Source organism: Pavona decussata, unplaced genomic scaffold (assembly GCF_977016875.1).
Source record: "Pavona decussata unplaced genomic scaffold, jaPavDecu1.1 SCAFFOLD_122, whole genome shotgun sequence".
Taxonomy (NCBI): Eukaryota; Metazoa; Cnidaria; class Anthozoa; order Scleractinia; family Agariciidae; genus Pavona; species Pavona decussata.
Window position 1 is genome coordinate 396,927 of NW_028145536.1, and position 23,155 is coordinate 420,081.

General features: G+C 37.5%; 2 protein-coding genes across 2 annotated transcripts; one reads left to right on the top strand and one right to left on the bottom strand.

Annotated features, from left to right (window-relative positions):
- The first annotated feature begins 1,046 nt into the window (after positions 1–1,046).
- LOC146469518 (small COPII coat GTPase SAR1B-like) lies at positions 1,047–10,573 on the top strand. Its single transcript, XM_085123140.1, has 8 exons — positions 1,047–1,170; positions 1,785–1,840; positions 3,389–3,508; positions 3,602–3,667; positions 4,446–4,549; positions 5,645–5,776; positions 6,252–6,336; positions 7,197–10,573. Exons 2-8 carry the CDS (start codon positions 1,798–1,800, stop codon positions 7,223–7,225), a joined length of 579 nt encoding a protein of 192 aa, XP_084979266.1. The 5' UTR covers positions 1,047–1,170; positions 1,785–1,797; the 3' UTR covers positions 7,226–10,573.
- A 517-nt stretch (positions 10,574–11,090) lies between these two features.
- LOC146469519 (uncharacterized) lies at positions 11,091–18,243 on the bottom strand. Its single transcript, XM_085123133.1, has 3 exons — positions 17,820–18,243; positions 14,759–15,261; positions 11,091–13,092 (listed from the first exon to the last, which is right to left on the bottom strand). The coding sequence occupies exons 1-3, from the start codon at positions 18,091–18,093 to the stop codon at positions 12,871–12,873; spliced, it is 999 nt and encodes a 332-aa protein (XP_084979259.1). The 5' UTR covers positions 18,094–18,243; the 3' UTR covers positions 11,091–12,870.
- Positions 18,244–23,155: the final 4,912 nt, after the last annotated feature.

Here is a 23,155-nt window from a genome sequence, read left to right on the forward strand (position 1 = left end):
GTGTCTGTGTAGCCGATTGTTATTATATAGTAAATGCACATGATTTACCGTTTGCTTCACCTATAGCGATATATCGCTAACTATGTATACAAATCAATGATAAATAAACGTTGAATTACCTTATCTGTGGTATATAGTCGTCCTTTTACTTCAAAAGCGGTTTTTGAGCGATTTTGAAGGAGTTTGAGTTCGCCGTTGACTGTTCCATATATATGGAATTAGTAGGACTGTTGACTGTTCCATATATATGGAACAGTCAACGGCGAACTCAAACTCCTTCAAAATCGCTCAAAAACCGCTTTTGAGGTAAAAGGACGACTATATACCACAGATAAGGTAATTCAACGTTTATTTATCATTGATTTGTATACATAGTTAGCGATATATCGCTATAGGTGAAGCAAACGGTAAATCATGTGCATTTACTATATAATAACAATCGGCTACACAGACACATTGTGTGGGCGCCCTGTGGTGTTACAGACAGCCGTTGAGAAATTTGAACGCATTATAAGACTTTGTATGGGAACTAAAATGTCGACGATTTTTACGCTAAAAAAACGCTAAATTTAACTTGCACTCAATAAAATGAATAAAACTGACTCACCTCTGGTGTATTCTTGTGCGTTTTGGGGTTTATTTTGCCGTTTCGGGCGTTCTTTGAAATCACTGTCATCCCTGTAATGACAGTGATTTCAAAGAACGCCCGAAACGGCAGAAAAAACCCCAAAACGCACAAGAATACACCAGAGGTGAGTCAGTTTTATTCATTTTATTGAGTGCAAGTTAAATTTAGCGTTTTTTTAGCGTAAAAATCGTCGGCATTTTAGTTCCCATACAAAGTCTTATAATGCGTTCAAATTTCTCAACGGCTGTCTGTAACACAATACCGCTTGCACTCAAAGGTCATCGTCTCACTAGTTATTAATTATCACACGCTCTCTAGTGACGCGAACTTGGGCTGCCTGTGCTCACAGACACTGTGGGTGGACGGAACCGGAAGTCGAAACACCAGAACCAAATCGAGGTCATTACGTGGCGCAGTTGCGCAATGGGGCCTACATACGGGAAACAACGCCGGAAAGTCGTACGCGTGTAAAATTTTGTGAAGTCTTTCTTACTAAATTCCAATATTCCCTCGACTTTTTACTAGAATTTTCTAAGTTTTAGGTAAGTATGAAGTTATTATAGTCGTGATCTGTCTCTTGGAATTATTCTCAGTGTAAGTGCCAGCATTATTCTTCGTATACAAGGCATACATCTTTCACTGCACCGGCAAATGTCTATTTCGGTTATGAAATTATTACGTGTCTTCGTAGAAATTTGCCGGCTTTTAAGGCGATTTCAACTTGCCCGCTGTAAATATAACACGCTGGATATTATCTCTTAAAAGTAGCCACGCTGGCGCATCCGTAGCATAGAATCGGAGGTTCTTTTTGGAACAGTTGAAATTGTTTTACGTAATTTTCAGCACGTCACCAATTCCACAGCTGATAGAAAGCTGTACAAAGTTTAAAAATAATTCTGTGTTATGTATAAATGAAGACATAACACTATACTTCGCCAGTTCTTAGCTAGAAGTTATCCAGTTTTCATCCGGCACAGGGATTTGATGTTTTGAAAATGAGGGGGAATTATGGCGAAAGTGAATTTAGCCAATTGAGATTTAACCTGTAAGTATTGTTCGATATTTGCGTGCAATACTTACACTGTATATCCCTTAGCTCTTGTTGCTAAGATTGTGTTCGTGTAGTAATAACCACATTTTGTTTTAACATTTCTAGGTTTATAGCAAAAATGTTTATGTGGGACTGGTTTACTGGGATGCTAAACTATCTAGGTAAGGTGAAATATATATTTTAAGGAGTGCAGAAAAAATATGATTATTTGCCTCCAGTCATGTGTGTATTTAATGCCCATGGGTCAATTTACAAAATGAACTAAGCAAGGTAATATATTTGCAAACGAATGAAAGAAATCTGGATTATTTTTGTCTGCTGTGTTAAGCAGGCATAATATAATACCCAAGATGTATTAATTAGTTTGTGTTAATTTTTTGGAGCGTGGACCTTTTCATGGTTTCATTCTCCATCTATATTGGGTGGGGAGGCAAAAATGGCTAAACTTACAGTAAATGTGTACAATTTTGGTTGACTTTGAATCTGCATCACTGATTGACTGATTGATTGATTGTCAGGTTTTGACATCGAATGTGTCTTTTAAAAGGTTTTGTATTAAGATTATTTTCATGTAATACATGAAGGGGACAGGTTCAGGCTATAAGGGCCATAAACAAAATTTTAAAACTTCATGGAAACCGTTCTTATCAAACTGCAAATTGCAGCGAAATTACAAACAGCATGAGAAGATTTCTTATGGTGGTTTATGAATACCATAATGTCTCTAATGGGGTTTATTTTAATTTTTTCTATATCGCTCTCGCAAAGGGCTAACGCTCGAAACCTAAGCACTCAAATCTCTTTACAGTAGCCACATGGTACCTTATTTGACAAAACTAAATATTACTTTTCCGTCAGATTGATAACATAATTAAGATATTTTGAAATAAATTTTTAGATCGTGAAAGCCAAATTACAAAGTTTCAAAGTTGGCCAAAATCCTGTACATTTACGTACTGTAATTTTAGCTGTTTGCCCCCAACCAAGATGGCATAAGAAACTGCGAATAGGTCTGTTCAGTATCTAAACACTTTTACAATATGATAATATTGATATTCACATAAAGTGTAGACATACAGCTAATTATTTATCTTTGCCTGCGTCAAGCCAAAATGGGAAACCACCTGTTACTGTTCAAATATGCAAAGGCATATAGCCAATTCTAACTTCTACACGTAGAGTGTTGTTGAGAAAGAGTAAAAGTATAGAGTTCCGAAGACTTTGCAAGGCAATTCGTTGGTTAGGGAGTATAACGTACCATGTAATGTGTATGCAGAGAAAGGCAGTCTAGAGGTTTGACATTTCTGATATAACATACTGTGTATGCACAGCAAATACTGTATGTTAGTCATTTTGGAGGTGTCGTAATGTAGTGTTACCATGCCAGCCTTTCAGTCTTTTCTGTTTACATATAAACATGTACATTGTACTACACTGTATATGTATGTGTTCCTTGTTTTGTTACAGTGGAAAAAAGAACTACTGTAAATACACCATCTCCTTTTTCTCTGTGCTTCCTAACTAACCTTCCTGCATAAACTCAGCTCGAGGCAAATGGAAGATGAGCAAAGAAACAAACGCAAACAATATTGTAGGAATGTGAAGTGGCAAGAAACTATAATTTTGTAGTGGGGAGATGTGTGACCAAACATCAACAAAGAATGTTGTGCTTATTTGTGTACTCTTATTTGTTCTAATGTTATCCATAGGTTTAATGAAGAAGACTGGTAAATTAGTTTTCCTAGGATTAGACAATGCTGGTAAAACAACCCTACTCCACATGCTGAAAGATGATCGCATGGCACAGCACGTTCCTACACTTCATCCAAGTATGTCACAGATTTGATACCTTCGGCCTTTTCACAAGTTCTAGTGAAGTCAGATTTCTTCAAGATCTCATTTTATGTTGTTTTATTTTTTAGCATCAGAAGAATTGTCTATGGGTGGTATGAAGTTCACGACATTTGATTTAGGTGGTCATAAGCAAGGTATGAGATTTAACCTGTACTTTGTACCTTGTACTATGTACTTGTGTGAAAGCTCAAGTTTTTTGAATTTTTGGCGTAAACCATACAACGTTTGCTCTATAGACTTTTTCAGACCTTACTTAATTTTGTATACATGTAAGATTCAAGGGTGAAACATGCTCCTTTTTTTAAATTTTTATTCATTTATTTATTTTATTATTATTATTATTTTTTAAGTCAAATCCACTAAAAAAAAAAGTAGCTTTTGTGCAGGCCTCTTCTCCATTCCCCACACAAAGCTACTATTGCAATATGCTTCACTGTGAACATACATGTACATTTACATAGACATGTAGAGCACCAGCAATGAAATTACAAAGTCTGTGTACAGTGTACAATGTACATGTACAATGTAGCTTTGCATGCAACGTGCATAACTTGGTGTGAATTTTAGTGGTGCCATCCACAATTTTATCTGAACATCATTCTACTCTGGAATGAATCCCTTACAGCTGTACATGTGACGTACACATGTTCTGTGACTTAGACAAAATCTGCCGAGTGACACCTTAGAATAAAGAACAAACAAAAAAAAAAACAAAGCAAGTGAATATTGACATCTGGATGGCTAGTACATGTATCTTATTTATTTTTTATGCCCCACTGTGTCACATGCCATCCACTTTGTTGTGGATTTTGTACATTACCATGTGACCAAGTCATGCAAAGGGCCAATATTGTATGTAATAATTTCGTCAAGTTTTCTTCAAACTAAACTTGCTCGTAATCTTTTTTACAGCTCGTCGGATTTGGAAAGATTACTTTCCCGCTGTCAATGGAATAGTATTCATCATTGATTGTGCTGATGGAGAAAGACTTCCTGAATCAAAAGCTGAACTAGAGGTGGGTCATTTGATTTGAATCATGCATTACTTTAGTATACATGTACATGTACTTGTAGACCCTCTTACTCCGAGCAGCTCTTCCAAACTGTACTTTTAGCCAGTGATTTTGCCTCCTTTACATTATAGTATGCTCCTTTGAATGTGGGTCTTTCTGTACTTCTTCTGTTATGTGAATGTGGTCTACTGGCGTAAAATATTTTGAAAGGGTTGTGAGAGTTTGATAAGTGCCCATACATGCAGTTATGAAAGTTGTCCAATACACACAAATACGATATAGTGTCCAGTCTGGATATATGTACATGTACAATCATGTATGTGTGATAGTTCCTGGAGGTACATTTCTCCGTAAAATTATCTAAGCTACATGTATAACTGTGAAGTACATGTATATAATTATATGCAGTATGACAGAGTCTTCCGAAATGTACAAATGTAGCTGCATGGATTTACTGTGTTGAAATTGCTGTGGCACCTTTCATGCTAAAAACTGGCACTAAAAGATTAGAGCCACATTTGAAAAGGGAATTTTTTTCGCTAAATTAGGCAAACATTTGTATATAATGTACAGTGTACTTGTAGATTTCTCTTTAGCTAGTGTAAGTAAATTGTGTACCTAATTACATGTATGTAATAGTTGTGTAATGCAAGGTTTGAATTGAGTTCAATAGAGCTGGTCAACCGACAATGGTTTGTCAAAGTAAAGACTTCAGTGGACAAAGTCTTAAATTACATGTACATGTTCTGGTCATCTTTACTGGTCATGTTTACTTCCAACTACATGTGTTACAATGACAAAACAAACTGTGGTTTGTTAATATTTTCACATCATGATAAAAAGCAACAACAACAAAAACAAACCCAGATGTAATTTATTTACTGTTGTGTATGCTGTGGGTTATTTTCTTTGTGTTGTGCAGTTAAAGCAAGTTTTACTTTCCTTCCTTTGTCTCAAATTTATTATCATAATCTGGAGCAAAGCAAAGTTAAGGAAGCAAGTTCCTGTTTTTGTAACATTGTTAACCAAAACAAAAATAAACCGCAAAATGTATGTGCTGTTTATCACCGCCTTAGAACTTTTCTAATTACCTGACAGAGTTTGTTGGCAGATGAACAGTTAGCAAGTTGTCCTGTGCTTCTTCTTGGTAACAAAATCGACATCCCAGGGGCAGCCAGTGAGGACTATATTAGACAATACTTTAACCTTTATGGGCTTACCACAGGAAAGGTAAATGATAGTTATTGTATATACATGTACATGTAGAGTGATTCTCAATTGAGTGAATCAAAGTAATCACTCTGACCAATCCCAAAAGATGCACATGTAAACAGCGCTATGAAAGTAACCATTGCCAAGGGTGCAAGGTACAATTGTTTTTGGTTTATTCATTGGTTGAGAAAGTGGTGAAAATTTTGTTAACCAATCCCAGTGTATAGTAAGGTAAATACATGTAGTAAGGTAAAAGCAAAGCAATTTGAATTACTTTCAACACCAAATTGAAAGCTACTCTACAAGTTAACTTAATGTATTATTGTAAAATTGGAAGTTTAGGTTCTGTGAAACCTTGAAGACATGATCATAATTCAATATCATAAATTATTGCAAATAGTCAATTTTAGAACTGAATTTATATTCTGAGAAAGGCCCAGAGTTAGATTAGATTTTGAGGGAACTTGAATTGTATACATGCTGTACTTTTTAGGGAAACATTGCTGCAAAAGATCTCCAAGCTCGACCAATGGAGCTTTACATGTGTAGTGTGTTAAAACGGCAAGGATATGGTGAAGGTGAGTGCTGTGCCATTGTAACCTTTCCTGTTCCTTACAAAAATTTTAGGGTTCATACAATGACTAGCCCACTGTACAATGACTACTATACTATTGTACTACTGTACAATGACTAGCCCACACAATCATACAGTGCATCATTCTGTGTTTATACAGAGACTTGACAAACAGCATACTGTACATTGGCAAGTCCTTATTTGATTTTGGCTTTGGATTTACAATGTACAGTGTACGTGTAGCATCAATTTGTTGGGTTCAGCCTGATCAGCCCTCTTACTCTGGCAAATGCACTATTCTAAGGGAGTATTTACATGATACTGGCCCAACTCTCATTCCAGTACAAAAACTCATTCTGATGTCATGTACATGTAAAAGTGGTACAACTGTTTGTCTAGGCCTGAAATCACTCTCTTCTAGGAGTCTGGGACGGTAGTGCATGGGTAGTCATTGACATTTAATCCAAGATGGCATCACAATCACAAATTTGTTTATTAAACACATGTCAGCTGGTATGAAGTGTCCCTTAATGTGAATGCAGAATTAAATCACATCCCTTCATGTACATTGCCATGTACACACGATAGGAAATCACAATGTCATACCGATATGAAACTCACCCTGGTGAGAGATTTCACATGTAAACACCCCCTAAACCGCCCTGCATTTTCAAAAAAATATAATGTAAACTAGTTTGATGAAAGCAGTTGTATGATTGCTGAAGTATTGAAACTTTAGCTGGGCTAAGTTAAAAGACAGTGTTCACTGAAGTACAAATGTACATCGATGTAGTGGGTAAGCTGCAAATTGCAAGACAAGTAGCCAATTATTATTATTATTATTTTTTATTTTGTTCTCTTTAGGCTTCAGGTGGCTGGCCCAGTACATATAAACTATCAACTTTTAATCAGTGGAGAAGAACTGTGTAACGTGTAATTCTTTCAAAGTTGGAGTAACAATATATGGAAGAACAAAGAGGTTGTGGAATTGGATGGAATGCAAACTTTATGAACAAAAAAACAGAGGATTTCATCTCTCCAGCAAAATTAATGCAACCAGTGAATTTAACAAAATAAGCATTATTTTCTTGTAATATTATGATAGTCGCTACCATTTCCAAGCTAAACAGACTGCCAGTCAATTCTAAGAATACTGGCCCTGTGTAGTGCATTATTTTTGTCAAATTAATAATTTAAAAACAAATCACTGCTATTTTGTCAGTTTAGCTTAGAAATGGCACAAAGAGACATGTAAGTTTGATTATGTATGTAAAACTTCTATTATGATTCAGGAAGCAGCACGATTTGATTGCGGCACGCTGTATGATCTCATCAGCTTGGTTTTATGCAGTTGCAGGTTTTGTGATGGATAATGGTACTGGGACTGAGTAGACTGAGGCTGTAATCATACAATCCCATGCTTTTTTTTTTAGTGAAAGTGGTCAGCTGCATGTAAATGAGATGTAGATGTACCGTGTACATGTAAGGCTAGCCCAGTTTAATTATGTGTATGATTACAGATCAAATTCTGTGGCATGCAGTCCTGTTAGAAATTAATCATACCTATAACAAAATTCTGGGGAAAGTAAGAACAACTAAAGTTAAAAGTACATGTATTTCACTTTTCAGGAATTAAGAAGACACAAGTTCTCTTGTGAGAATGAGTTGAAACAAAATAAATTAATAATTATTGTCCATGTCAGCATGCATTGTGACATGCATTCTGTTAAATTATCCAGGTGTGATGTGTACATGTACACTGTCCTATTGGTCAAATCATGACTACTACATGAAATAACCAATTGAATTGAAGGATTTTGTTATGGTTATGATTGTAAAGAAAAAATCTGGCCCCAATTGTTCAAAGAATTGATAACTTTATCCAACAGATAAGTCGCCATCCAGAGGACAAAATGTACTGGTCGGTGTACATTATTTTTATCCGCTGGATAACAATTTAACCACTGGATAAAGTTATCCACCTCTTTAAATAAACCTGGGGCATGCTATAATTATTGTTAATATTATTAATATTTTCATTAGGTCTTGGGTAGAACACCACACTTAAACATGTGGAATTAAAAATGTTTTCGTACCTGCTTACAGCTCATATTGCATTTTAGCACAGCGCACATGTGTATCTGTTGTTGATGTGATTCATGTTAACTTAAGAAAAAGCAGATTCACAATGCTTATTTTTCACACAAGTACAGACTTAGGCTCATTAAATTGTTTAACATACCGCATTTACTCAAAAAAGTACCTTTCCCATTTAAGCGCCATCTTGAATAAGCACTGCATATAAGAGCAAAAATATTATTGAGTGCTTCCCTTGAATAAGTGCCACACTCCTCAGCAACAACGTGGCATTTGTTCAAAGCACTTGAATTCAAGAGTAGTGCTTATTTGATGTTTGCCCAAGTAAAACTGAACTGAAACCACCAATGTAGAGAACGAAACTGACAGTTTAAAAGTAGTGAGCTTGTACATGTAGTTGTTGTTGTCTTTGGAGAAAAGAGTGGTCATGTTTTATCTACATTTAAAACGGTTTTGAAGAGTGCTTATGAGCACCAATACCACTCCCATCCTTCTCTCTCTGCCACCCCCCCCCCCCCCCCTATCCCGTGCGTCAGGGTACTTTTTTGGGTAAAGTTAATTGATATTGAAACTTCACCTCTGGTCAGAACGTTCTGCCTTAAAATACAGGTGGAGTTGTAGATGGTTCATATTGATTATTTTTTCACTTGATTAGAAATGAATTGCCATTTGACAAATCCAGATGAACTTAGTACATGTACTTGGACTTTCCTCACCATTCCAACCCCACGGTTTAAACACGATACAAAAGGAAGAAAAACAAATTATCGTTACATATTGACTCTTTCATGACCAAGTATAGCCAAGCTTTTTTTTTTTTTTTTTACCTGTTGAGTTTCCTACTACTTTGTAGCCATTACGATGGCAATTCCACCCGAGTGATGTCAAAATTTATGCAAAAACAATGTCCATGTAAGGTCGCACATTTGTACGTTCATGTGCTGGGAATTGATTCATCTGTACATGTATTTAAGCAATTCTTCTAACTACTAACTTCAAACCGACCAATTTCAAGTGTCGAGTGCGTGTGCTTCTGACAGACTGATTACAAATGTGGTTTATGTAGGTAGGATCGCAAGTGACTGTCCACTTGCATGTAGGAGAAATGTCCATAAGATCGGTTTTCAATTGAGTGTTGAAAGACAGTAATTTTACATTAGCTATTGTTATTGCTCTCTGTGATTGGTTGACAAAGTGGGCGCCATTTTCTCAACCAATAAGAAGCCAAGCCCAAACCAATCTCAACTTAGTTGCACGCGTTTTCCCGCGCTTGGCGCCGGTTACATGTCTTTGCTTCGAATTCTGATTGGTTCATTGCGCTGTTTGTGTAAGTTGAGATTGTTGAGAGTAATTACTTTGGTTTTGGGTTTACAACGCTGAATTGAAACCCGCTCTAGGGAAGGAAAATAATTATGTTTAAAGCACATGTAGCAGACTTAATTTTACAGTGTGGACAAACTGGACTTCAAGGGTCCAGCGCACCTGTAACATTAAGAGCAATAGCGGTAGCGATAAGGTGCTACAGTTAACAGCCCTTGAAACTGGAAAGAAGCCAGTCTCTTGGAAACATAGGCTTGGCCTTTTGAGTCATTAGGGAGCTTTAGCAACGACGACGGCGGCGGCAAAACAAATGCCGCCGCGTTCAGTTTTCAAACGTCGCGATTATTCCAACTCGCTTTAAATATCAAATGAAGGTGAAATTTCCTGGAGACCGCACCCAAGTTTAGAAAGAGAAAGAAAAATTCTTCGTCGTGTGTTTACGTCCTCCATAAAACGTCCCATCAGGAAATTTCACGTCCAAGTCATGCAGTGACGGCAAAGAAATGTACCAAAAAGTGTAATGCACGTGCAGAGTTGTTGCTTTGGTTATTAAGCCTATTCTGGCGTTCTCGTTGGCGTCGCCGTCGTCGTTGCCAAACCTCCCTGTTATTTGTGTGCCTGGGATGGTAAAGGAAGAGAAGCATTCCAGCTTCAATAAGAATGGAGCTTATTACTGCACTGTCCTTTTGCAATACCAGGAGAGGACAGGCGTTGCTGCACACTGAGTCTGTCATCTTGAAAGTAAGATTAGTATACATGTACATTGACATTAATTAACACAAAACTATTTTATATGTACAGTATTAAAGAACTGAAATAGAGAACAGTTGTATGCTATTTAAAGGTATGTGCGGTTTTTATTGAAGTAGTGTTGTTTGTGGTCCACCCAAGTAAAACGTTGTGAAAATGTAGCCTGCACGAAGATGTTACCATATTGGAGGGGGGGGGGGGGGGGGGTGAAAGCAACCCCGAGGTTTTGCTATAACTTTGGAGTGCAAGGTCAACAGTTTTCCAGTTAGAACATAATGTGCGGCGACGCTAAGGATTACAGGTACTGTTGAACTTTCCGTAAGCAACCACCCAAAATGTGAAACTTTGACCCTTAATACATCTATCAAAGAACATATTTTCCTAATCTTGTCCCCACACTTTTCTTATAAAAATAGTGGAGATACGTTGTTAAAATATCAAGATAATTTACGTTTGGTGATCATTCCTTTATTCTCATAACCTCAGGGGTTGGATAAGCATTGATATTACAAGGAGAAATTTGATGCTGATCACTGTTAGAGGTTAAAGGCAGTAAATCTAAAACGTTTTCAAATACATGACAACGTGTGACAATTTTTCCAACTTGAAGTTTAATTATCCCTGAAAATTGCGTAGCTATCCCAATTTTCTTTACGGCCGATTTCAATGGCGCCCTTGGCAAACATCAGCTTTTCCCGCAAAGTCATAAACACGCTAAAAATACCTAGCATCCTTATGAAACCAGACTGACTATTCAAAGATGTGGAGAATGAATGTGCAGTAGCCCTATTTCAAAACAAGGTTCCACTAACTCTAGTGAAATACAATCAATGTATTATTGACTTCTGGTGCGCCGAAATTGACTTATTACCATAATTTTTTGCTTTTACTAATATATTTAAAAAAAAAATGTTCTTTATTGGAGGTACTGTATATTTTTCTTTTGCCAAAACCACACGAAGATTCAATCTCGTATTTACCATATGAGCAAAAGGCAAAAGTACCACTTACATTTATTTATATTTATAAAATAGCCAGGGTCAAGCAAGCACTGTGATTGGTCAAACTGAGTTCTGTATAACTCCACAATGCACGAAGCATACGTATGGTGCGTGCATTATAATTGTACATATGCACGGAGCACACGTCAAATTTTTTGCCTGTGAAAAATCTGAGAAATTCAGAGACAGAATGTGCTGTCACTCCAGCGATTCGCAAAAAACAGTCTCTTGTACTGAGGTTTCCAGACTTTTCATTAACTTCAACTTGTCTCTCAACACCTTAAAACTTAAACTTGACTTGGAGTTAACTTCTTGAACTTGCTTACGATCTGACGAAAAACTAAAACAGTTTGACTTTTTACTTGATTGCGCGCGCTGTCGCGTGCCCTGTCGTGATCGTGTCGTGATCGGCAAGAGCGCGCTATTGAGTTGCGCGTTATCTCGTGTAAGGAGAAACTTGATGTTGTTTCATTATAATTCGCACTTGTCTGAGTAGATGCGATTGTTTATATTTTATAAAAGAAATAAAAAACTTGTTCCTCGTACATTGTTGAGTTCTATAAGCACTTGGGAATTTTTAAAAACACTCGAGAAGTGCAGAGAGGTACTCGCCTACGGCTCGTGCCTCTCTGCACTTCTCTCGTGTTCTAAAAAAATTCCCGCGTGCTTATATAACTCAACAATGCACTCGGCGCGTTTTTTATTTCTTTAATGAATCATGATCGGTGAGACAAATTAAACATCAGCGCTCACAAATGATTGATTTTGAATTCTCTGTGATCAGTCAAGTTAAAGTTCTCAAGAATGGCAGCAACTCCATAGAGTGGTTTTCAATTGAGTGTCAAAAATAATTACCATGTATCGTTTTCTATGGTTTTGCCTCGCTCCCTTCTCTGATTGGTTATTTCGTGCCACTTGCTCGCCCGCAGATTCGCGCGCTTGATGTCACTTACATGTCTTTGCTTTGAGTTCTCATTAGTTCGTTAAATTGTTTGCATTTGTTTTGATTGGTTGAAGGGAATGTTTTAATTTGAATGTAGCCTGTTCCAGGCGTTCAAATACTGCGAAGTAGAGCGAATAATAATAACAACAACAACAACAAACAAACAGTGATAAAGGAGAAGAAATTTCTCGATACCTCTCCTCAGCAATCTCGTTCCCAGAGCCCGCATTACCTTTATCTAGCGGTACGGGAAACGTTGCCCGTTCTGCTGGATAAAGGTAACGCGGGCTCTGGGAACGAGATTGTCTCCCCACTGCCTTCCTGTTTAATTTTATTGCGCGCGCAGTTTTCTTCGCGCTTGTAACATGGGTTCCACACTCAAGAAAAAAACATTAATTAAATCGATGTAAGTAACTAAATCTGCTGTTCATTTCTCAACTGAATCAGTTTCATCCATTCCCAGAAGGTATCGCGCTATTTGCTCAGACACTTTGATGCCAACGGCTCGTTCCAACCAGAGCCAGGCTCCCCCCAGGTTACACTCCAAAAAAATGACGCCATCATCACACTCTAGGAAGTCGTAAGCACCATAAACCAGACCTGCTCGCTTGTGGAATTCTAGTATGCGCTCTTTGAGTGAATCGGATATCTGCAATTGAGAGAAAGCTACATGAATTCCATCAAAAGGCCGAGTTGTGTTGTTAAAGGGTGCTTGCTTTGTTCTGTTTAAAAGAGCACCTAATCTTTCAATCTGCTCTTATTTAACAAATAAAAAAAAGCCCAAAACTTGTTTATTCTAAACCAGGCCTTCCCTACTCCCCTTCAATGGTTTGAAAGCTCAAAACCTCTGAATATTAAGAGCAAAGTGCCCAAAGAATTGTAAAGTATGTTTCAGTTGTAAGTAACCAAAGATTCCCGGACTCGAATGAAAAAGTATCAAATTTAGTAGAATGTTATTTATCTTGGTTACCAGAATTAACTTCTTTCACTTTTAGAAGGCACGCACAGAGGAAAATCTCAACATTTAATTATAAACTGTGGATAAGACAACCCACATTATAGCAACACGCTGTTAAGAGGACAGGTTCATGGCAATAACCCGCTCCATACAGGGTGATTTCACGACTCAGTTATTTTTTGGTGGTACCATCCTACTTTCAAGCTCTCTGGTATCCCCACCTTTACTTTTATCGTAAGTGTAACACATTGAATGCATAACATATAGATCAATCTACAATATAGCAAAAACAAATTGGCGATCGGAGTAAATGTCACGTGGTTATAGTGCCACGCCCCTTTGAGGTCTAATTCGAAATTCTGCTGTTGCCGGCTTTTTTTTGTGAGAATCTCTCGGCTACACATAGTGCGCATTAGTGCTTTGAGTTTTCTATTGTTTCGAGTCTGTCATGATACAGCATTCTTGTTCAGCACGCGTGCAATGACCACGCTTGCCTGACTTCCGAATGCACTGATTGGACATTGAACGCGTGCTTAACAAGAATGCTGTATCATGACAGACCCGAAACAATAGAAAACTCCCAAAGTACAAACTCAGCCAAAACGCTAAAAATCTTCAATGTTGACTCAAGTTTGGGCTTATAGAAGATAATGTCACAGTTTTCAAATGACCATGGAATTCGGAATCCGGGTAGTTGGTCAATCAATTGTGGCCCTCAAAAAATTTGAAGGAAAAAAAACTACGAATTTTTAAGAAAATGCTTTTTTTGTGAGAAGGACTCTGAAACACTGACAAGCGTCAACAAATAGCTAAAACTATAATTTCTTTATGTTCGCATCGCTCGAAATCGCGCGCATTTACAAGGCCCTTAAGCTTTTTGCTGATTTGCAAGGACCCATCTGTTATAAAGATCCCCAAAATAAAGGAATATATCTCATAGTTTATTAGATATAATCGTTTAAAGTTTCCTTACCATTTTTACATAAATCATGACCTAAATTTGGAAAGCGCTAAATTTCTCGAATTGGGTCTTTGCCATTTTGTTGAAACTTTGTTCAGCGCAAAGTACTAATGCGCACTATGTGTAGCCGAGAGATTCTCACGAAAAAAAGCCGGCAACAGCAGAATTTCGACTCAGTCCTCAAAGAGGCGTGGCACTACAACCACGTGACATTTACTCCGATCGCCAAAATTTTTTTTGCTATATTGTAGATTGATCTATATGTTATCCATTCTGTGTGTTAAACTTACGATAAAAGCAAAGGTGGGGATACCAGAGAGCTTCAAAGTAGGGTGGTACCGCCAAAAAATAACTGGGTCGAGTCACCTTAAGTCTTAAATTAGAGTGATAAATTACCTGAGCTTCACTGAAAATCTCGTCTTTGTCTTGTTGCCGTCTCCAATCCAAGCGATCTTTGGCATCCCCAAGTGTTTGTGTGGCAATGCGAACGGGAAACACCTCTCGACCAACAACAGTGATGCGCAAATCGGATCTTCTTTCCACCAACTGCTGATAAATGGCTGGGCACTGGGCAATGCTCTTCTTGGACTGTGATGGAAACTCTTTGGTGATTTCAGTGGTGAAAACCAGATTGTCTAACGATACCCTTAGTGCAGAGACAGTTTTGAATATGACTCGTCCGTGGTCGAAGACTTTCTCCACTGCTTCGGGGTTATTTGTGATTGTGGTACTCGGCACAGTCAGCCCAACTTCCTGCGCGAGTCGTAGCTGATAAGGTTTGCTATTCGACAGCCGTGAACCGGTGAGTGGGTTCAGCCATCGCGCGTGGGGAAGATAGGAAACCAGTGAACGGAAAACCCTTCCCCACTCACTGTTGGCAAAGTCCATGGCCCTGCGACCTTTAAAAAATACGAACGTCATTTGTTACTGAGACGGTCACGGTTCATGACTATGAAGGAAACGAAGATCTTAGCAAGGGCTAATTGAGTCTAATAAGAACATTGCCAATGTTAGCTGCCTCTGCCTCCCCAATGATTGGGGAGGCAGAGGCAGCTAAGGAACGATACTTCTAAAAAGCCTTAAATACTTAGCGAAATGAGTGGATTAATTTTTTTTTCCAAATTGAAGCTTGAATCAGTCTGTGAGAAATGGGCGGTTATCCCCGATTTTCTTTTCGGATTTTAAGAGCCCTTGCTAAGGAAAATACCTTTGAATTAGTAGGAATCAGCCCTTTTTAAAATAACACATTTTTTATTGCGGTCGACAATGGAAGACCGCAAGTATAATTTTGTGTTTGCGTTGGCTGCCTGTGCAAATACATTCGGAATAAATCGAGGTTGACGGCCATTTTGGTTCTCTGTCAAGCAAATTTACCTCGTTTTGATGCAAGAAATCTGGCCTCATTTTCGCGTAAAGACGTGCGGTCTACTGATGAAATTGTCACGTCAACCGCACTTTTTTTTATCTGTGATTACTATTACTAGTTTAATTACTACTTTTCATTTACAAATAAGGAAGTTAGAAAGCAGTTAAATTCACAGAAAAAAAATTAAAGCACACAAAATACACTGGAATTACAACCAAGCAATGCAAACAAGGAAATAAGAAAAAAAGGAGCTTCACATTAATATTTTCCTTTCAGAAAATCAAAGACGAGTAGAAACAACCAGATCACCGGTGGAAGAGTTTTTTTTCTACCTTCCTCTTAATTAGTTTGGGAAAAAACTCGTTACAGTTAATTGATCTCTGAGTTACTTTTTAGGAATGCAAGTAATGTTTGACTTTCAAGAGAAGAAGGCGCATTTTTTTTCTTCAACGTTGCTTTACAGGAACACAAGCATAATGTTCGACTTGCGAGAGAAGGAGACACAATTTCGCCTTCAAATTCAGTAGAACATATACCCGGTGAGACTTGAGAAGATAATTTTAAAGCACTTCGAGTAAAGAGATTGAAAAATTGATCAGGTGATGGGTGTTGACCCATTTTAAAGAATTATCTACAAGTTTTATAAACTGACCGGGCATTCTTTGAATGATTTTTTGCTTTCATTTCTATATTTTATTATTTATTCTTATTATTTTATACAGATCTCCATTTAAACCAGCTATGCTGAACCGGAATTTCTGTATAAATAATGTATATAAATAAATAAATAAATAAATAAATAAACAAATTATTCTTAGAATGTGTGCCAGATATAAAATTGGGTTTGTTATACATTACACGCTTATTGTCTCGATATACTGAAGATTTTCAATTCGTTTTTAGTCACAAGACTGAAGGTGCATCAACTTAAAAGTGACCTGCCTAAGTTTGTTCTCTGAAGTAATTTGGTAGGCCTTGCTAACTGAAGATTCCTAAAAAATGTCAAATAAGTGAAATCCCTTGACGCTCTATCAAGAGTTCGTTTCGCAAAACGTACAAAAAAATCGATCTTAAAACTTTTATTCCTCCTTTAGCTTATCACATGCAGAATTCTGACCTGGATAATATCTACAATATGAAAACCATTTGCCAGTACCTTTCCGTTATGAAAGTGTCACACTAGCTATAAATACGGCATATCAGTGCCTTATTCTGGACCGAAAGCTTATATATGGAAGTATATTAGCTACATCTTCTAGACATGATCCATGACTGTCTTGTGTTTCTCAAAAATTACATTGTCTTTTTTGTAATAAGATAGCTTTGTTGAAAGATTGGTCGGAGTGGTCACATGCCTTATGTCAAACATGATGCCGCGTCACGTGGTTACGTCAAGCGAAGTGGTCACGTGCCTTACGAAAGCCTTACGTCAGCTATATCTTGGGAATGTAAATCTTGTGAGACGCGACCCTTGTTGTTTTACAACCGTAAGCATCGGCTCCGAAGTCTGATTCACGTGCTATATATTTGATCAGCACAGATCGTTATCAAAGACGTCACCCACTATCAATTCGTCTAAAATTACTTCACTAGTTATCTTAAACTTACAAAAATTGCCTTTGGTTCGGGGTAGTCCGGACGGAAATAGATTATAACATGAAAATATTTGGCCATTTTGTGTTTTCAAGTTCTTCCCATGTGCCGTGGAAAAAATGGACAATACTGAATGTATGTGTGTTGTTTCTTAATCTGCATAGTTATGTTTAAAGGAACATGTGTATTCCGTGCTTTTTGAGTTTGAGAACGATCAGGGGAATGAATTAGGTGTAACGTATTCTGTCCTGTTCGAATCATGAGGCTGTTAGCATTCACTAATAAAGACTGAAACAGAAATTTGTTTGAGTAGGGTGATTTTAACATGTAGAGCGTTACTGTAATAGTCGTAGAAATTATAGAGGAGGAGCCTAAGGGGCTAAAACGATGGGAATGATTAAACAAACAGAAACCGAGGGGCTTCATACAAAATCAGCATCACAAATGTCGGTATAGAAATTGGCAACACTTTTCCGTAACGACTTATAAGGTAATTACCTTGGAGATCTTGATCCTCCGGTGTTTTCCCGGCCTTCAGGTAATACCACACAGATGTGATCGATTCAGCAGGAATTCGTTCACCATTCACGACAAAAACGCAATTGGAAGTAAACCCGGACACATTTCCTGCAGTGATTTCGATGAAATGACCGTCGAAATCAGGCTGGAAAACCACCCATTCGGCTTCCTTGTCGAGTAATTTGACATATTTCTCGACCTCTAATATGTGAGGGTTCTCTGGGTGTCCTATACATAGAATTGTGTTTCTCATGATAGATGAACTGCGTTTAAAATTATTCAGTGAAAGCGTTGACACGAATTCGCTGGATCTTGACGCAGCTCAAAGCAGTCACAACAACTTTTATATGCAATGTCCTTATACAGAAGTAAAAATAACATGTGAGTTTAATTTTTTGTGTCAGGCATGTGATTATTAAACCTGATCATTGATCACTCCAGTATCACGAGGAGAATATATATCTAAAAACACAAAATGCTTAGTAAGAATTAAGAATAATTATCTAAAAACACGAAATGCTTAGTACACATTTGCAGGAGAACGCTTTTAACTTGTCTTAAAAAAAAAATACAATAAATACCAGCATAGATGCCACCAAAACGAAAGCCGGTGAGTGAGAAATTCTCTACTGCTCATAAACAGGCCTAAATTAGACCGTCTCAGGTTTCCATTATCGTTTTTAAGCGCCCCGTGATAGCTTGTGTTTTTCCTTTTTCGTTTGATCACCTGGCCCTACTTCGAAGGTTCACTCAGTATGGCATGTCTAGAATTTAACTTTCAAAAACCCAATGTTCTAAACGAGTGAGCATGCGTGCACAAAAGTAATCAGCCTATTGTTTTCCACCCCATTGAAATGTTTTGTTGTCATACTTACCAAAAAATAATAATTAAGTGAGCCAAAAATAAATATTTTGATTCCTTGCCAGCTCCACTGATTTTGCAGCTGATTGTTGAATAGTCTTAATATGATTGACTTACATCTTAATAAGACCTTCGTTTTCGAATACCTCATCTGAAGAACAGGAAGCCAGGCATTGGTTGGGAACAATGGATCCCCCGTAGAAAACAATGAGAGCTACTGTACTAGGGGACCAATGAAAATAGAGGTCTGGAAGAGGTACTGTACTATCCAAAGACAGCTCAGTGCTCGTTGAAATATGAGAGGCAGGGGAATTTTTTTGTATATTAATTTTTCCGTTGCATATTTCAATATTTACTAGTAACCGACTTAACCATTTCGCGTGAAACAATCCAACCGGGAAGGGGGATATTATCTTGATACGGTCCTATTGGAGATTTAACTACACACTGCCTACAGAATCTGTAGAAACAGTTTCGAACTGGCCTTCAGAAATGACCTGTAAATTTTTGGTTTGCAAAAAATTTGAGCCTTTTTGTTCCTAATTTGCCAAGATTGCTGTTCTTTAGTGTTTGATTAAATTTGAAGTTTCTCATGTTAGACACTGGATGATTGTCGCAGAAAAGTGAATGCCTGTGTGATCATGAGATTACCGCATCGAAATGTTTTTGTGACCTCGCGTATGCTCAGTTGTCAATGTCCATGCGATATATTTCTTTATAACTTCGTTTACATATCAAACGGTAATATCCATCCATATCCTAGCCAACACCCCTAGTTTCCCTCTCCGTCCCCTTATTTTCTCTTGCTTTTTACTGAATAACCGTAAATTTTAAACCTGAACAGCTGACGGAATATTAGAAACTGAAGGAAACTTCATCAAACTTTATATCACTGCAGTTTCGATCCAGTTGTTGGTGGCGTAAAGATGCCGATTTGATATTTTTGTGGCCACTTAACTGCTGTTTTACGTAGTTTCGCTCGTTTTCCTCAGGGAATGATTCGACAGTTTTCTTTTGCCTGATTGAAGGCCAACAGAAAAAACTGCGTCTGACAAAAGATTGGATTGCCCAGATTACCAAGTGGTGAACGTCATCGTCTGCCATCTTGATATTAAGTTGAAAGCGGGACAAAAAACGCGGGGTCGTTAGGGACAATACCCGGTCCAATACGTAGAAAATATTGGACCGGTAATAGAACGATCGTTTGGCTAATTTTAGTTATTAGCTCCCTGATACCTTATTTGTGTCAGTAATAAGACTGGATATTGGCCAATTTATTTATTTATTTTTTTTCATTTTTATAGACCGAGGCGAGATCGAGGTCCATAGAAACGCAATGTCGATATCAGAACAAGCTTGGTAAATAAAGGGTATATTATGGCTTTATTATCAAAACATGAAACTGTCTTTCTTGGAAAGAAATTCTTCACAACCGGCTCGTGTAGAGTCCGCTCCTACGCAACCGGGATTAGTGTCGTCAAGCAACGCTCCTCCCCACAAGCGGCTGTTGAAAACCGAACCACATTCCTTTCCCGTTAATTAACCAATCCTTTCTCGGCATGTTATCAGTGCTGTCAGTTTTTTGACAAGCAGAAGTTTTCTTTCCCTCAACATTAATTTATTGAACTAAGTTTCTGTTCCTGATACAAATGAAAAAAAAATTATAGCTGGACTGACAGTCATCCACCTTTTTCAGTTTTGCAACCAATGGTCATCACTTCGATAACGTCACCTATGTCATCGAACGAAGAAGAAATTGAGGAACAAGAAACGCCTTCTGGTCAAAAAATCTAGCAGCACCAATCAAAAGAGTTTTCGATCCTGGTATGAGCCAATATACAAACTGGTCAGCGGCTAAGAAAACAAAAAACATGGCGGACAGTGAATTTGTTTCAATGTGATGAACTTCTTTTCATTACATGACAGCCTTAATGAAACTCTTCCAGCGTTTTTATTACTGATCAAATTGGTAAGAAATGTTTAATATTGCTTCGTGAATAATTTTCAAAGCGATAGTTATCTCATTTCTCGATTTGTTGCTAACATTCGTTTTATAACATGTTCGATAGAAATATGGCCGTGTTAGTCGAATGTCACAACTTTCACCTCTCACTTGTGGAACAGAAACTGGATTGCGACCAAATGTTTTAACATATTTTCATAGACGATGGATGGAATTCTTCATTGATATGTAGAAGAGCCGGTGAGTACGAGCCACTTTTGCAATCTATTCCTCAGAACTTTTGCTAACGTGCCGTTGCAATAAGTGCTCGGACTAGATAAACTTGGAAGTTTACTCGTATCACGAGGCAAGTTCGAGCCCAAGTCAAGTTCGAGTGATAGATCCAACTTTTATTTTTCTCTCTCCCTCTTTATTTATTTATTTATTTATTTATTTATTTATTTATTTATTTATTTATTTTTTTTGTGTCTTCTGGTTGTTATTCTCAGATTATTCTCTTTTATATAATGATGTGCTAATAGTAAACGGAAGAATTAGCTTTCAGGTTTGCAACATTTCTAGTTATCGATCGCTAGAGCCATCACCGCTGTGGTCAGCTATAATATTTTTATCTGTTCGGTCATTCTAGGGGAACTTGAGTCTTTCCGAAATTACTAGGGCATTTTTATCCATTTCCCGAAAACCTTAGGTATTATTTCCTTTCCGAAAATCTTAGCTGGCCTTTTTTCGGTACGCGAAACCACATATTTATCAATCTGTAAACACTAGTCCTTATAGTTCCCATATCACGAACGTTCGCGGTGGTGAAAATTCCCTTGAGAAAATTGTTCGGGCCTTCCGAACAGATAATTTAGCGAAACGATCCGTTGGGTGTGCCTGTGTGATTCGCTGCTGCTATGGAAAGATATACGACATCCCTTAGTGTTCATAAATTTTCTAAGAAGATTAAGACCTCTATTTTCTGGAAGCAAAGATTCCATTTCCGCGACTGAGAAACGGACGGCGAAGAACTATTACCCGCCCCTCGGGCGCCATCTCACAGGACACCCAAGATGATATAGAATAGAACCTTGAGGGCAAAATGTTGACGGCCATGTTTTCCCCCCTTGTACGTGAGATTCACAAGGCATAGTGCCTGAAGTTTTTGTCACCAACACCACTGGACAAACCCTTTCAAGAAAATTACACATGGCAAGAATGAAAAAGGAATGGGGTTAATTTGCTACCAACAATGAACTCTCGCAATTGCGTTGACAAGGAAAATATCTCGTTCGTGTTTTTTAAAATGCTTCAAACAGCAGTTGGCACATCATTATGAAAGCAAGAATCACGATTAAAGATAGCAAGACAAAAATGAAACAAAAGGAAAAAAAGAGGAAAATAAAAGGTGGATCCTTACTCGAACTTGGGTCGTGACTCGAACTTGTCTCGGACTACGAGTAAACTCGATAAACTTCGTGTCCTCAGATTTATCACAGTGAAGTTAAAGCTTATAATTCCAATTCATCATATTGTGAACGTAAAATGTCATAGTTTATAACTAGCAAATTAGGAGGCTTAGAATGATCTGTATTCTCTAGAACTGACAGCTGCAAGACTTGCAAAATTCACGATCTCGCAGTGAGTTTTGAGCACAGCCTGGGGTACGAAAAGTTCGAATCGCAAAATTTTAAGTGAATTAAATTTCTCCGTTTGAATTTCATATTTGTTACCTAATTGCCACAAGGAGTTGATGGAAGAGTTATCAGCAAAATCTATTTTTTTAAAAATTGAATTTGAGGTTCTTAGGGAGCCGTAAAAATCTTCCTGCACTTGCGAAAATCTATATTTTGCGTATTCAATAATTGTTTGCTTCCTTTTAGCTATTGTGAAACTATATCTTTAAGATAATCTAGGATTCCCAGTTTTCCATGAGTACATGCTTATCCAAAAATGCACTGAAAATAAATCTTAACTTGAAGGTAAAGGCATATAATTAATATCCTTTATTGACCAAGCTTTGTTCGATCAAGATGGCTGGATATTGGCCTTGTTTTATGCATTTTTATGGGCCTCGACTTAAATCAGTAAATGCTGCTTGTGTTTAGAATGTTACGTAAAACTATGCAGACTCAAGTGAGTCTTAAAATCATTCAAGGAAGTCGCTTGGCGTAATTCCAGGGGTAAACTGTTCCACAACTGAGCTCCGCTGTATGAGGAACTTCTCTTTAAATGATCAGCGCGGGGTTGTGTAAGAGGTAGTGTGTTTTCTGCATTCCTTAAATGATAAGAATTCACATCAGTTATCGCTAAAAATAAAACATGATCTTAAACATTTGGTGTCGTCCCATTTAAAGTTTTCAAAAGCTTCGAAATCGCACCATAAAAACGCTAAAAAAGGACTTGGTCAATATCTAAGAAAAAAAAAAAACGAAAAAAAAAATAGAAAAAAATCTAGTTCGCAGTGAAGAAAGTTCTATTTAGGAAGCATATTTCACTGAAGACAACTAA

What these genes read in the sequence shown, in the direction of transcription:
- LOC146469518 (XM_085123140.1), top strand. Translation starts at nt 1,798, where the DNA reads ATGTTTATGTGGGACTGGTTTACTGGGATGCTAAACTATCTAG. An exon ending in TGGGATGCTAAACTATCTAG is followed by an intron (nt 1,841 to 3,388) that starts GTAAGGTGAAAT and finishes TGTTATCCATAG; the next exon opens with GTTTAATGAAGAAGACTGGT. An exon ending in CGTTCCTACACTTCATCCAA is followed by an intron (nt 3,509 to 3,601) that starts GTATGTCACAGA and finishes TTTATTTTTTAG; the next exon opens with CATCAGAAGAATTGTCTATG.
- LOC146469519 (XM_085123133.1), bottom strand. Translation starts at nt 18,093, where the DNA reads ATGAGAAACACAATTCTATGTATAGGACACCCAGAGAACCCTCACATA. An exon ending in GGAGGATCAAGATCTCCAAG is followed by an intron (nt 15,262 to 17,819) that starts GTAATTACCTTA and finishes TATTTTTTAAAG; the next exon opens with GTCGCAGGGCCATGGACTTT. An exon ending in AGATTTTCAGTGAAGCTCAG is followed by an intron (nt 13,093 to 14,758) that starts GTAATTTATCAC and finishes TCTCAATTGCAG; the next exon opens with ATATCCGATTCACTCAAAGA.